The sequence below is a fragment of the Siphateles boraxobius genome, unplaced genomic scaffold, assembly GCF_051911475.1.
Source record: "Siphateles boraxobius isolate OS27281-9 unplaced genomic scaffold, OSU_SipBor_1 9, whole genome shotgun sequence".
Classification (NCBI taxonomy): domain Eukaryota; kingdom Metazoa; phylum Chordata; class Actinopteri; order Cypriniformes; family Leuciscidae; genus Siphateles; species Siphateles boraxobius.
This window is the reverse complement of record NW_027509219.1, coordinates 27,441,446-27,455,742: the sequence shown is the minus strand read 5'-3', so window position 1 is coordinate 27,455,742 and position 14,297 is coordinate 27,441,446. Positions and strand designations below refer to the sequence as shown.

Here is a 14,297-nt window from a genome sequence, read left to right as displayed (position 1 = left end):
TCATCACTCCATCCTCCCGATGCTGGTGTAGAGCCCCCATCAGCCCAGGACATCCAGCCAAAAGCGTCCTGCTATGGTCTAAGGCAATGGAACTCCACGTTGTGTGGAGAGACCATAAAAAAAAAAAAAAGAGAAGACAAAAACTAAAACTACTGTGCAAAAACAGGTCAATGGATTTTTCTATGAAGAATATATCCTACACCTTCATTAACTACACACTTACAGTCACTCCACACAAGGCATGATTTCAAACACGAGGAAAAAAACGAAAATCTTCACTTCAATAGCAGCCACTAACCACCAGAACGTTTTCTGTTTTGATTAATTAAGGGGACAGATTTAATGGCTACATTACCCACTACCAGTTCTCATTTCTAACAATTACTTTGTCTTTATATAAAACTTGAGAGTTAAGAAAAATAGAGACTTGATTCCTATGCTCTCTTGTGCTTTTTTTTTTATAGTCATAGACAGAGCAAGAGGGCTGGGCGTAATTTCACCAAACACAAACCATCTTTCATTTCGAATAAACATCAAACAGCTATTCATGCACAACCCGGCTTTGGGTGTGATCATCCACTGCCCGTTGTCTAGTATTCCACAAAAACCGCAAATTAATGCCAAGTATTTGAAGTCTATGGGAAAGAAGTTTTTCCCACAAAAAAACAAAAGGGAAAAACACTCGCTATTTGCTTAGCTGAATCCATGAAAGATTCAAATGTTTCTTTTTTTAGGCTTATGAGTCCCTTATGATGCCATAAAGATTTTTTTTAAAGTATCTGGTACTGAGAATTCAAATAAAAGTCACTGGAAATATATATCATTGCACTATGTACAATAAAGTTAACAAAACACAAGTGCATCAGCAATGAAGGTGAAATTCTCGTTATCGAGGGGTTTCGCACACTCATACGTGTAATTTTGTGAGTCATATGGTCTATATCGCATTAATCGCTATGAGGCTGACCTCATAACCACCTTCAGACTTTTGAAGACTTCAGTGTTTTTTGTCTGTAAATACAATTTTTCCGTTGTTACAACAATAACAGTAATGATGATTTTAAAACGATGTAAAAGAAAGAAAAAAACATGATTCACAAAGCAAAAAGCAACACATTAAAGCTTGACCAACATGTGAGATCAGCCACTATTTTGACATTTTAAATAATGCAGGATATATATATATATATATATATATATATATATATATATATATAAAATATTATTATTATTATTATTAATTAATTGCTTCCCCAAATCCATTCAGATTTGGTGCTCACAACCGATACAGAGAAATTATAATTATAATACTCAAAAGCTATAGCATGTGGTTAAATAAAAGTTGTATGGGATGATTCCTGTGCGCACAAGGTATGTGCATGCGTGTGTACAGTTGGGCTTAATTCTTTGAATCAAAAGTGCAAAAATCATGAGGAAACTTTTTTTACTTTGCGTGTGTATGTGCAATGCTATTTGTTTTGCTCCACTGCAGCTTCGGCAGAAATCAAACAAGCCCTTTATGGAAACAGACACTGAGAAAGAAAGAAAGAAAGAAAGAAATAACTAGAGATTGAACGTTGAAGATGTGTTTTTAAGAGTCCTCCAGAACGTTTCTCGAAGGTTCGTCTCCTTCCAGTGTAAGTGTTGCTACAGTGGAATGGTGCGTGACCGGCTTGTCTGGGAGTCGTCAACAAGAGACAAAAGGAATCGCATGATAAAGTCGTCAGGGTGCAAAAGGGCTCCTGCAAATTTCCCTGTCCAGCAGGACAATGCAGGAGGGGTTTAATTATCACTGTGGCCTAGCAGGTCCTCCTTTTTCCCATGATGCCACAGGCACGCCATTCCACGCCCCAGTCGAGTGGAACGGTTGTGTCTTTATGCAAAGGGGCTGTGTGAGGACAGGACTCGAGGGCTGTGTGTGCGTAGGGCGGGGATCAGCGCAGGCAGGAGTCAGTTAGTTTCATAGGACGAGAGCAAGGCAGCATCTACAGGCTCCATACAGGAGGGACACGTGAAGGACCTCATCAGCCAGTCGTCTATGCAGTCCAGGTGGTAGATGTGCATGCAGGGGAGGAACCGAATGGGGTCTCCGTACACAAAGTCCATCATGCAGATCACACACCTGCGCAGAGGGAGAGAGAGAGAGAGAGAGAGAGAGAGAGAGAGAGAGAGAGAGAGAGAGAGAGAGAGAGAGAGAGAGAGAGAGAGAGAGAGAGAGAGAGAGAGAGAGAGAGAGAGAGAGAGAGAGAGAGAGAGAGAGAGAGGCAGAGAACGTGTTAACACACACCGCGATACCATGGACAACAAAGGGTACAGCATTCCCACAGGCTGGGCGTAACGTAGAATTTAAAAGTTGGTCACACCCTGCAGGATGTTGAAGTGGAATTTGAATGGGAAAGACAGGAATTGATTGAATTGCAATAAAAATAAAAATAAGTTTTTTTTTTTTTTAAATCTTGTAAGCCAGCTTCAGGTTATTTGGTTTCATTTCAATTAAAGCCTTACACGTCTATACACTACAGTTCAGAAGTTTGAAAAGAAGTTTCTTATGCTCGCCAAGACTGCATTTGTTTGATCAAAAATGCAGTACTTTTCTGAAATATTATTACAAGTTAAAGTAGCTTTTCTATTTGAAAACATTTTAAAATGTGATTTTATTCTTGTGATGGCAAAGCTGAATTTTTAGCATCATTACTCCAGTCTTCAGTGTCACATGATCCTTCAGAAATCATTCTAAGATGCGGATTTGCTGATCAGGAAACTTTTCTTATTAATGTTGAAATCAGTTTATATTTTTGTTGAAATATTTTTTTCAGGATTCTTTGATGAATAGAAAACTAAAAAAACAGCCTACTGTTTTAGATGGGTTTTTTTGCTCACATTATAAATGTCTTTACGGTCACTTTTTAAAAAATTATTCCATCCTTGCTGAATAGAAGTATTAATGTATTTTTAAAATTTTGAATGGTATATATTTAAAAGGAATCGCAAATTCAGTTCTGAACCGTTTACAAGAACGTTAGCCGTCAAAAGATTAAAATGATTAATGCCGATAGATAGCGTTTGCCTTTCAAAACACTGTGCATTCATTGATATTGCGTTTTCATTGTAAATAATGACTGACTGCTTTTACTGGTTTAACTGAACAGTGAACACTTTTCTTTTCTGCTCTTGGTCAAACAACAGTCCCATCTTAAACTTGCCCTATTGGTTGAGCTAAAGTTTCTGTCAGCTTAGTTGGGGCGTTCAAACAGAGCAATGTTTGATACAGTCACAGAGACAGCGTTTAAACATTTGGAAGGCTTTAGATTATAAATGGCTAACTTATAGATGTTTCGGCATAATAAACTGGGATAGGAAAACATATTTAAACAACTTTATCCCTCTGTTTGCTTATATTTTTGATATTTTATACTCGTTGAACTTTAAAGAGAATTAAATCCCACCATATAAAGTCTGCAAATGAATAGTTCCGTTAAAAGTCCCAGCCGGCAGTTAAAGCGTCTCCATTTACTGATAAGGAAGACCCATGATATTGCTCTTACTCCGAGCAGTCTTCAGAAATCATGCAAAAGAGAATGAAATATCAAACTTGTCAAATGCATCATAAATGTAGGAATAAAAGCGTTCAACGTTTAAATAATCTCATAACTAAACATGTAGTCCTATTCATAGCAGATTGCAGCTTAACTTGAATCCTCTCCCCTCACTGTAAACGTGCGTTCAGGGTTTTGAGGTCGACTGAAAAAAAAAATAGTGCTTTCAATACCTTTAATATAACTAAGAAGCAAACAGACATGTACACAATGTCTTCACTCACTCTCGAATCTTCTTCTCGGTGCCGTCACTTCCTGGATCATAGACACCTTTAGGAAGATGCTGGATGAGACCGATCCTTTGAGCGATCCGCACCTGCTCCTCTTCAGTCAGTTGGGTCGCCAGACGGGCCTGGCTGGGAGTGGGGTGGTACACCGGCACATGGATCTGCTCCTGAAAACACACACATATAGTATATGAACATAGACAATGGTGAAATGTTATGAATCACTGTTTCGTAAAGTTTGAGATTATTAACCACTTTTATACCACTCAATATTATGCATATGACTTGTCCAGAACTGACTAAACAGCAATACAATGTTAAATACAGTTATGAGTAAGCATCTTAATATTTGAGGCACATGCAAGCAAAGCTCCACTAGGGGGCGATCTCTCTCTTTTTGCATCATTTTGATGCGAGAGGCCCAAATGGGACCATATTGAGTCCAAAGGGTACTTATGAAGAGAGGGATGTGAACAATAGCTCCCATTGAGACAGGTGCCTGCTCAGCATTCACTAGTCAAAGCTGTTTTGGGAGAGTGAGTATGTTTAAGCTCTGTGTGCTAGACACTCTGCTGAAAACTGCAATTACAGAGTAGAACAAGTTGATGTTGTTTATTGCAGATTATTAACTATATATTATAAAAAACAATCTTATTTATTTTAAAAGAGCAAAACTTTGATTATTATATAGGGTATTCTGTATAACAGTCCTAATTTTAGTGTGACACTTTATAAGTTTAAATACCCTTTTTCTTTTTACAAAAAAACAAAAAAAAAGTTAAAATAAAATGTAAAAATACCAAAAAGGTTTTTCTCTCTTAATTTTTTAAATGTTGTTAAATATCTTTACAAAATTACATAAAGGGTATGTAAACTAATGGAAAAAAAGAGAGGTATGAACTGTATTAATCTCCGTTACAGCAATATAACATTAAATTACGACTAGACCCAAGAGGGGACATTAATATATTGTTTCAGGTGTCAATGATTTTACCCTGCAGTTCAGATCATGTCTCCCTTTAAAACCCTACAGTAAATTAGCCTCGTAAATGAGTGTTGATTTGTGAATGAGTGTGAAACCTCCAGTCCAATAACCATCAACATCACCAGTGAGCTTGCAGTCTTGGGATCAACAAAAACCATCAGTACCGCTTTGGCTCAGAACAGCCACACACGGCCAAATCTGTAGATATTGCTCTACGGGTAATAATAAATGGCAGATATTTATTACTTTCTTACATTATAAACCTCCAAACCACATGTATATACGCACCACGGTAGTGACTCATCAAAAGTAGGACATGTTTCCACGGAGTAATGCCCATAAGCAGGAGTGAGACAGATTCTGTAAAAAAACAGGCCTGAGGACTGGGAGGTGCTGCTGGGAAAAGCAACCATGGCGTAGTGCAATTCTGACTTCAGATCGGATTAAAGGTGAGCTTTGAGATCAGGTTCACCGCTCTCTTCACAATTAGGTCACACAGTGGCCATCTCGAGTCCTACAATCACATGACGGACACATCAGACAAGTTACACTGCCAACTTGAAATACAAATGTCTTCGTAGACCGGCTAAAGACCCAACCAAATAGAAAGAATGTTTGCGAGGCACTTACACATACTCATAATGTAGCGATCAACATAGCGATCCAGCAAATAAATGTGTGTGTGTTTAGCTGGAAGTAGAACCGAAACATGATCGTTCTGACAATGAAAGTGTCGTCTTCCCTGACAGTCTCTGAAACTCTATAGTCGCTGCCAAGTCAGTCAATGACTGCACAGTCTAAAATACATGTCATTTTAAATCTGAAATAAATAGTATACAATATATAATATGTTGCTCTGTTAGGGATGTTTAAACAAACAAAGCAATGTATATAAAATATACATAATATTCAGTTCATCTTTAAGGGTTGAACTACAAACTTAATCTTTAAGGGAAAATTCAGGCAGAGTAACGACTCAACCAGATTGAGAAAAAATGGCCTCATCAGTATATTGCAAACAATTTTGGGAACTAGAGAATTAAATCAAATGATGACAAAACATCTGATTTGTGGAAAATGCTTTATTGTGTAAATGCAGCCTATTGTTATTATATCAATAAAACAACATTAACAAGAAAAAGAAAACCATCACAATCTAACGCATACGATTAAGCAGTGAGGGCCAATTCTACACTACCTTTAAACATTTACCAGTAAGATTTATTGTAGTAGGCAGTTATGAAAATGTTGATTTGGACATATTTCAGTCATCAAGTGCACAGAACTAGACACGTCGCTGTTAAATTGCTTGTTTGCGAACAATAATCAGGCACTCCAACACCCCGAGTGCAAGAGAATGATTTGATTGGTTCAAAGAAACAGACAGACTGAGACAAAGAGATGAAGGGAGTGAGGGGGGAAAAAAACGAGAGCTGTCGAGCGGGGGAATTCTGTTTGGTCTGGTAGGCTTTGGTGCTAAACAAAGCATGTTGTGGAAAATCTGGCACTCCCTCATTACTGGAACAGACATCCAGCGGTCCATTTTATGCTCTCTTTCTTCAAGTCTGTTCCAATAAAGAACAACTCCCTCCCTGGACTTACCGGACTGGACAAAACAACCCAAACCTTCACTGCATTGTATGCTTCCATTACCTCTAAGCTCTAAATACCAGTAAAACAACCAATATTCCTGATAACATTGTCATCTACAGATTAATGACTTTTCTTTAGAAATCAAATCAATGGCTGATACAGTGCTTTCACAACAAACATAGAAGTGAAGATATCCGTGCTTCACATTCCTGTGCATAAATATCACTCGATCAGCCCAAAATAAGGCTACAGGCTAGCATGACTCAACCAGACAGACAACCACACTAGACAGACTATGAGGAGGAGCAACTTATGCATCTCCAACACTACTACATTTAACATTAGCTTCCCAAGCTACAAATAAGCTATCAAGATAAAGTAGATACTATACTGAAGCTGTAAAGGGGCATATATCTTTAAATACATTACATAACTAACAAAGGATAAATCGATTGAAGGATAGTCCAACTTCACACAAGACGGACTGTTGTGTCAAGCATTCAAATTTTAAATCAGGCTGAAATCAAACTGGTTTTTGCATGATAAAATACCAAATGTGTTATGGGAACAGAAATTCAGCACCTGCTTTGCACTCCGGGCCAATCAACTCTTTCTTTTTCTGTCTCACACACCGTTTGTCCTTTTCTTAGCAGTGAGTGGGCTAAGGATGTGGATGCTTATCTGAGCACAGGAAGGTTAAACAAACAGCTGTTTGAGTGCTAATAATCAGCGGTGCAGAAATGGTCTATACCAGCTCAGCACAAAATCAGGTCTCCATTGCCAAACAAGAACACACTCACCTCACATACATGTACAGGTACACAAATACATATATATATATATATATATATGTGTGTGTGTGTGCATATGTCTATATGTATATGCATGTATAGGGCTGTGTTTATAACATATATATATGGCAGTTAAATCGATTAATAGCATCTAACATAAAAGTCTGTGTTTCCATAATATAGATGCGTGAACATATATATGTATTATATATTGTTCTGTGTGTGTGTGTACACGCATAGCTTCTTAAGCAGCGTGACACAAAAATTACATTCAGACCACACACTGTTTAGATACACAAGTAATCAGACACAATTTCAGCAGTGCCAGACTGAGGGGAATTTGGTTACAGGGAAAACATTACAACTACTTGTTTATGCAGTACACTAGCTAAATAAGTTTCTGGTGAATCCTGAGTAAAGTGTTGTTTTCTATTTGTAAATCACAAGATTCTCATAAAATGAATGTTTTGCATTTATTTAAAGTGTGCTATGTGTTAAGTTACACAGATTCAGGTCACTAAATGGTTAAATGTTTAGTCTCTGACACTTAAAAAGCTGCAGGCCCGTTTCTTCACACTTTGCAGATGTTTATCTCCTATGAATGGTTCATTGTGTACACAGCATGGGTGTCCCCACATTGAAAATCAACACCTTTAAACAAATACTTCTTTTATAAGAAATGAGTATATCAACCATGCTAAAGCTCTCCTTCCATCCCGCTTTAGTTCAGTCATTCTGTCCATTCTCACACAAGCTTTATGGGAGTTTATGGTTTTTTTGTTTTAGTATAATTGGCGTGAGTATAGCCGGTGTAGTGGTAAAGACCTGAGCTGATAACTGAAAGGTTGCAGGTTTGAACCCCAAAACATTTGATCCATACACTGATCCATCCTACAGACCCAAGTCAGTGAAGATGCCATAACTAATGTTCACACAAATGAGAGCCATGTTCTAAGTGACAGAAATACAGCCTATTCAATATCTCATACTGAACTTTGGTATCAACCCAAGACGCATTGAAAGCACGGACAAAAAAAAAAAACTATGTTAAATACCACTGATGAACAGAATATTTTTATTGTGTGTCAATCAAGTTGTAATTCTGCAAAAAGTGTGAAAACATTTAATCGTATTAGGATGCATATAATGCTAGCTACAAAATCTTTCTGCCATATTATTCATGATTTATTCAGAAATCCTTTACACATCATGCTGTTAAACACAATGCATCATTTTAGACATGGTGGAAATGTTTATTAAGTATTATCTGAAAGACTACCGGGTCAAAAGTGTCCATAGCTAAAAAAAAAAAATTAAAAAAAAAGTGTGTTTGTGAGGGAGAAAGTGAGACAGGTAAAGTGAGGGTAAGGACTTAGGATTGAGTACGTCCACTGAGCTGTCAGGCTAGGTGACGTGAGCCATGTCAGAGGGCAGAGAAAGCAGCCTGTTAGCTCGAGCTACAGCATGATAAACAGAGAATCATCGATGAGCGAGCAGTGTAGAAACCACAACACTTTTAAGGCTAAAGGAAACCTCCATTTTTTCTACTGTTGGCTCCTGTACAGTCTTTCTATCTCACAGACGTGCTTATCACACCATGTCCAGCCCCACACGCATGAGTCAGCAAATGCTTTCAGCTGCTTTCCAAACTACCAGGAAGACCTCATATTTTCATCACTCCCTCAGGTTCACTTCCCATTTCAATCAGATGCACCATACAGCACCAATACACCCACAGGTTAGCTTTACTTTGTAGAACGCATTTACTGTTCAGTCACACAGACCAGAGTGGATCCGGCTGTTACTGTGAATAGAGCCGTTCTCATCTGTTTAGTCTCTGTCTGAGACGCAGGGTGTGAAACTAGGCTAACTCTATTGAGCTCCTTACACAATTGTGCTAATGCTTCTTAACATAGCAGCTAAAGAAAGCCAGGAACCATGAGAGTTTTGATAAGATATCAACCGCTAAAGAAAACATAAATGGAAATGTTTAACGGAAAATCTAAATAAATATAAGTAACCGTTTAAGAGCAATTGAAATCAAAAGTGAGAGTAAAGACAATTTATAATGTTACAAATAATTATATTTAAAACAAATGCTGTTCTTTTGAATTCTCTCAGATTATCAAAAATATTAAGCAGCACAGCCGTTTTCAACATTGATAATAATAACAATGAGATGTTTATTATTAGAAGGATCATGTGACACAGGTTAGCCGTCACAGGAATAAATTAATTTAAAAATATTTTAAGATAGAAAACAAGAATTTATATTGTAATATTTCAAATTTCCATTATTTTATCAAATGAAAGCCGACCTGGTGACTGTGAGTATAAGAAACTTCTTCCAAAAGCATAAAAAAAATGATACTGACTCAAATTTTTAATGGTACTGTATATTATTTGACATGCAACGGGGTCCAAAATTCAGAGACCACTTAGAAAATAAGGCATTTTATTTTTCCCATGCATAAAATAAAGTATGATATTGTAAAATGTATTAAACTTTTTCCAATAAACTTTTTCCAATACAACTCTTCATTCAAATCGCAAAGCTAATCTAACAAGTTGTGAAGAACATAAGATTTAGAGTGCAAATCTGAACTGTTAGACCAGCTTAAAAAAAACAACAACTATTTTTAAGACATCTGCTAACATTGCCGCTTCATTTTCTGCACACAGTTAATGTGGCATTTTATGAGAGAAACCTTAAAAGATCACCATAAAATGAAAGTTCTGTCATTATTTTTTCACCCTCGTGCCATTACAAACCTTTATGACATACTTTCTTCTGTGGACCAGACCAGTTATTTTGAAATAAGCCTCAGTTTCTTTTGTCCATACAATGAAAGTTAATGGGATCCAATGTTATTTCAGACCCTAATGCCTTTCATTGTATGGACAAAAGTTAAATTATTAATATTATATCTGAAGAAAGAAAGCCATACAGGTTTGGAATGACACGAGGGTGAATAAATTATGACAACATTTTTATTTTTGGGTGAACTATCTAGCAGATCACGACTTGGATGACTATGTTGTGTGTGTGTTCTGAAAGTAGTAACGTCAAAGTATTCTTGCAAGTTTTTGAATGCTTATGAATGAGGCCATTAAAACGGCATTTACAACCATTTACTACTGCACACTAAAGAACCCTTTATAACTTTAAAAAAAATAAGTAGAACAGATTCTGTACATACTTGAGAGCATAGGCAGCCCATTATAGCTCCCTGCCTGAGACTCTGGGGGAAAAAACGTCAAGCATTCTTGGCTGGCGACGCAAAAATGTGCTGAGATTGGGAATGATTTGGGTTCTCAAGGGGGCTGTGCAAACAGACCTCCTCTCGGTCCAGCATTCTGACAATAGGCCGAACGTGCCGTCGGAATATTGCACAGAACAGCAGTGGCGTTAACAAACGCTGGGTGAATTCAGCACAGGGCTGTCTTCTTTTGCTCTTTTTTTCCCCACACCCTTGTCTGATCTTGCACCCAAGAGACTCAATAACTCACAAAACAGAAAGCCGAGCATGGTTTTTGCTGGTGTTCAGCAGAAAGGTGCGTCTTCTTGAAAGACACAGCCCAGTAACACAAGAAAGATATTAGTGGCACATTTACCCTTTCATGTTTGCATTTCAACCCTGGAGATGATGCTGTGAGAGATTTTGCTTAAAAAATGGATGCCATTTCTTCCCATATATCATATGAGTTCATTGTATGGAGTGCAAATAAATAATTATCTTAGAAAATAAAGCAGCAGCCACTGGAAAAGATAATCACTAGACGTCTAGAGGAAGTGTCAAAGAGTGGGTTGACAGTTATGCCATTGAAAAACCATTTTGGGTTTTTAAAGAAACTATTTTTTCTTAGAGTGAAGAACATTTTAATAATCTGAAGAATGATTTTTCACTATAAAGAACCTTTTGTGCAGTGGAAAGGTTTTATGGATGTTAAAGGTTCTTTATGAAACCATAAGTGCCAATAAAGGATGTTAATTTTAAGGGTGTAAGATGCAAATGGGAACTTTAACATAACAGGTCTGATAACTCTTCTGCAATCATTATACATGCAACATTACCTAGAAATGTTTTATAAACCTGTATGTATAAGCTACTTTATTAACGTTGGTTCTCCTCGGAGTCAATCTCCTGGCCCATCAGAACATTCAGGCTGTTTCTAGACGACTATGTGGAGGGGGAAGTGACAGAACGCTGTTAGTACAGCTGATAAGCGCAAGGAGCACAAAACGTCCCACTTTCTGCTTTCATTGGCTGGTTGCTTCCACTCTGTGCCAATCATCATCTAGATAATCCAGCCAAAATTGAAACCAAGATTGAAGAGGAAGTTCTAAACCTCTGGAGGAAGGTTTTGCATAAGAACATATAACATATCACAGTAGTTGAGGAAATGACTGCATGATCGTTTGAGATGCATATGTGATTATCTTTTGGAACCTGGCGGGTCGATGGCGATTTTCTAATGGGGAAGCACAGTTTGTTGGTATCTTTTTGTAAAGCAGATAAGATCATTACACAACAAAGAGGATATAACAGCCACCACAGCAGCAAACATGCCTAAAATACAACAGAGCTCAGACATCCTCTCAGCTTAATGCACAAACATTATAAACCATGCTGCTTCTTAAAAAACACAGTGACAGTACATAAAATGTTTGCCTATGGCAGTGTTTACACAATTATTCGCTTCAATATGGCTTGCATTGCCCAACACAAAGACATCCAGGCAAACCCAGTTCCCATAAAGGGTTAAACGTGTTGACATGTGATGAATGTGTTCCATTTCAACAGATTAATGTGAAACATGACATCGTTTTAAACGGCATGATCTCATGACTTGAACTTAAACTGATTGGAAAATCCCCAAAAGCAATTCCCCAGGTTCCCAAACCTTTTGACTCCATGCAGGACAATGTTGGAAGGCTGACTCATTGTCTTATTTGAAATATTTAAGCCTTCTTGCGGCACCTATAGAAGTTTGCAGAGACACCAGCCAGGTTCCCCTATGTGTAGAACAAGGGTATGTGGCAAGATTTCAATTAAAATACATATAAAACTGCTAATAGGTGATTTTTAATATATATATATATAATTTTGTGTGGGGCACTAAAAAAAGGACGCAAATGGGTTGAGGAACACTACCAGGGAGAACAACATCGCAATGACGTCACAATTGCAAACAAAGAGCGTCACAATTAGAATTGTTACTTTGTCGCAATAAAGCTTGTGCTGGTGAATCAACACGCCACGGAGGCAGTAGTAAAGATGAAATGACAGACTGTCCATCTGTTTGGACGGTCTGACGTGAATTGTAGGCCAAGTTTATGTCGAACAAAGAGGATTTAATATAGCACACTGTCTAGAGCGAAATTAAACAGATGGAGCTCCTGCTGCAGCCTGGTGTTACATAGATAACCTATCCATCAGTATATTACAGTGCATTTTGATATTTCACATTATCAATATAGCAATTTGAATGTTTATATTAAAAAGCAGGAGCGTGCAGGAGAAACGTGCTAGCCGAAAGGAAAGTTTCTTTGTTTATTCTAAAGGTTTTTCATAAGCTTACCTGATATGGAGGTGGCGGTTCCTGATCCGGATCGTTGGCGTCACCGAAACTGGCCCTGTCTGACTGAGATTCATGGAGCAAGGAGATATCATCCGAAGTGGGAGATTTCAGACAATTCCCCATCTCCTTTCCAAACTCCTTGTTATCTAAATGTTGAAATCCTGCCTATCTCTTCCTGTCCGCCCTTAATCACCCCAACCAGACTTCTGTCCTTTTAAACAGAATTACTAAACGTCTATCACTCATTTAAAATGATCCGATCATTAGAGATCCTGACGGAGAAAAACAAACCATTCTCGACACACAAAGAACCCTGGCAAAAAGTGTTATACACGGATTTGAAACGATGCTTTTATAAACACACAAAGTTTAACCCTGTCAAATACGTATATTTGCCCTAAACCCGTGTTATGTAGTGTTGTCCTTTCTCCTCGTCTCAACCGTAAACACTGGTTAGCCTACAACGCGTATTTTCTACAATATCAAATATGCGCTCGCACTCAATGGCGACTCATGCAATGTTGCCTTTCAGGCAGTCACTTTAAGTCCCGCCTCCATGCTGTATGGACCAATCATCGAGTTTCTTCTTTAGTAAGGAAGTTATTAGTGGTTATTCGTCACCCAATCATATTGCCGACTTAGAACACCAACAACAAGAGGGTTTAAAGCCTGTAAACTTGACCGCATTAGGCCGCTTTAAAGGCATATTTCACTCGAAATCAAAAATGCTGTCATTATTACTTAACCTCATATTGTTGTGAAAATGCATGCCTTTATTTTTTTCGTGGAACAAAATATCAGGCAGAATATTAGGCAGTCCCTTCACTATTCACTTGCATTGGAGATAAAAGGTTGGAATAAATAGTGACCACTGTTGGGGAAAGTTACTTTTAAAAGTAATACATAACGCTGGTAAGTTAGGTTATCTGATAATGACAACATGGTGAATGTAGCAAGTGCGAATTACATTCATACATACCCCAGAACATACTTTTTTTTAGCAGTCCCGAATTAATTGCATATTCAAAAATAGTACGTACTTGAGAGTGTGCGATTTGGGAAGCAGCCTCTTCAGGATTTTTTTTTTTAATGTTATTTTGATCTTGAGCAATTTTTGACTATTATGGTTGAATTGGATCATCAAAGGTCATCAGAATTTCTGTAATATTCTGAGTTTGCAATTCACAGTTTTTATTAATTTTAAGGAATACTGAATCTGTTTTTGTGCAAGCGAGATAAGTAAATGCATGCTGACATTTAGTCTAGAACTAAAATAACCATCATGTTTATACAGCACACACAATGCCTCTGCACTCCCGATGTCTCTCAACATGGCGAAAGATGAGGTGTTAGTCAGTACATTGGACAATGAAGTAACTTGTGTTACTTATTTAAAAATATATATTTTGTTTAAAATTTAAAAGTAGTGTTACTTTACTGGTTACTTGATAAAAAAAAAGTAATCCGATTCAGAAACTCACATTACTTGTAATGTTTACCCCCAACACTTATAGTGATTATA

The 14,297-nt window shown here is 37.5% G+C and overlaps 1 protein-coding gene across 1 annotated transcript; it reads right to left on the bottom strand.

Annotated features, from left to right (window-relative positions):
* Positions 1-199: 199 nt before the first annotated feature.
* rnf11b (ring finger protein 11b) lies at positions 200-13,325 on the bottom strand. The gene is made up of 3 exons (XM_077224525.1): positions 12,776-13,325; positions 3,821-3,990; positions 200-2,122 (listed from the first exon to the last, which is right to left on the bottom strand). Exons 1-3 carry the CDS (start codon positions 12,896-12,898, stop codon positions 1,951-1,953), a joined length of 465 nt encoding a protein of 154 aa, XP_077080640.1. The 5' UTR covers positions 12,899-13,325; the 3' UTR covers positions 200-1,950.
* Positions 13,326-14,297: the final 972 nt, after the last annotated feature.